This window comes from Delphinapterus leucas, chromosome 3 (assembly GCF_059928025.1).
Source record: "Delphinapterus leucas isolate spDelLeu-1000000601 "Yukka" chromosome 3, BTC_Dleu_Yukka2, whole genome shotgun sequence".
Classification (NCBI taxonomy): domain Eukaryota; kingdom Metazoa; phylum Chordata; class Mammalia; order Artiodactyla; family Monodontidae; genus Delphinapterus; species Delphinapterus leucas.
Window position 1 is genome coordinate 101,715,488 of NC_143131.1, and position 1,636 is coordinate 101,717,123.

Here is a 1,636-nt window from a genome sequence, read left to right on the forward strand (position 1 = left end):
TAAATTTTGTATCTAAAAATATGTCCTTTTAAAAGAAAGCATTATCTTACTACAGACTCTTGAAAATCTGCCCAGTATACTGGCAACTATTTCCATACTTAAGTTTGTTAAAGTAACCCGAAAGTCAATTTATAAACATCCTCTTTGGGTGTAGACCTTTATTTACTCTCAGATGAATTGGTGGTGACTTTTGTTTTTCCCTATTTCACTGCCTTGCCTCTCCCATCCCTTGGTCCTTGGACAGAAAAAGGTCAGAGAGGGCGGGCAAGTGTGGCTTGGCTCCATCCTTTCTTTTGCAGCGTCTAGTTTTTGACAGTACTTTTAACTTATGTGAAATAGTAAATTACAAACGCCCAAGAGCAGAAGTCTTTCAGCGACGACAGGTGCAATGTTTGTAACTGTCATCTGCCTTTTCCCAACCGCGACCGGCGCGCGCCCCCAGCCTCCCTCCGCCTGGAATTCGGTGCCTCTGGAAGGGGCGTGTGACGCAGTCGCCGTCACCTAAAGCTGCATTCTGATTCAGATCTTACGCCCCGGCGCGCTGAGCCGGCCTGGCCTCAGTTTCCCCACTTCTAAAGAGAAGGGGCCATGCTGCCCTGTTTCTTGTTCCTCTCCAAGCACATCAGCACTTCGTTGGTGTCCCTGCGCAGGGCGCGCCACGGCTTCGCGCTCCCGCCGCGCTGGGTCCCCAGGCGGCCCTGGGGCTCCCCGCCCGCCGGCCCCGGCCACCTGCTGGCCGCAGCCGCCTCCTCGCGGGGACCAGCAGGGCCAGCCGGCGCCCCCTCCAGGGTGCGCCAGAACTTCCACCCGGACTCAGAGGCCGCCATCAACCGCCAGATCAACCTGGAGCTCTGTGCGTCCTACGTGTACTTGTCTATGGCCTATTACTTCTCCCGAGATGACGTGGCCTTGCACAACTTCGCCAGATATTTCCTTCGACTGTCCCGGGAGGAGACCGAGCACGCGGAGAAGCTGATGAGGCTGCAGAACCAGCGGGGAGGACAGATCTGCCTACAGGACATCAAGAAACCGGACCAGGACGACTGGAAAAGCGGGCTGAATGCCATGGAGTGCGCTCTGCTCTTGGAAAAGAATGTGAACCAGTCGTTGCTGGAATTGCACACTCTGGCCTCAGACAAAGGTGACCCCCATTTGTGCGATTTCCTGGAAACCCACTATCTGAATGAGCAGGTGAAGTCTATCAAACAACTAGGTGACCACGTGCACAACTTGGTTAAGATGGGAGCCCCGGATTCTGGCCTGGCAGAGTACCTTTTTGACAGACATACCCTTGGAAATGAAAACAATCAGGACTAACCCATAGGCTGCCTTCTCCACCGCCCAGGGTGTGCCAGGACCCAGAGGCAGCTGCTTCCTCGGCTTATTTTACGGACAGTGTTCAGAGATCTGTGGTTCAAACCATAGTTTTATACCAATTGTTCCTCCTTTCCTTTTATATTCTTCTGGTACAATGTCCCAATAAAGTGATTTGTAGAGAATATGTATGTAGCCCCATGTTAACAATGGCTTTTTGCCCAGCATCAAGATAATTTTCCCAGCCCAGGATGAGATGGTATAAAAAAGACTGCAAAAAAAAGCTACTGAAATAGATGCAAACTAAATTTCTCTGGTTACC

The 1,636-nt window shown here is 51.5% G+C and overlaps 1 protein-coding gene across 1 annotated transcript; it reads left to right on the forward strand.

Moving 5' to 3' along the window:
* The first annotated feature begins 506 nt into the window (after nucleotides 1-506).
* Nucleotides 507-1,420, forward strand: FTMT (ferritin mitochondrial). Its single transcript, XM_022564913.2, has one exon. The coding sequence runs from the start codon at nucleotides 589-591 to the stop codon at nucleotides 1,315-1,317; it is 729 nt and encodes a 242-aa protein (XP_022420621.1). The 5' UTR covers nucleotides 507-588; the 3' UTR covers nucleotides 1,318-1,420.
* The last annotated feature ends 216 nt before the right edge of the window (nucleotides 1,421-1,636 follow it).

Excerpts from the sequence above, each read along its gene's own strand:
- FTMT (XM_022564913.2), top strand. The coding sequence starts at position 589 with ATGCTGCCCTGTTTCTTGTTCCTCTCCAAGCACATCAGCACTTCGTTG.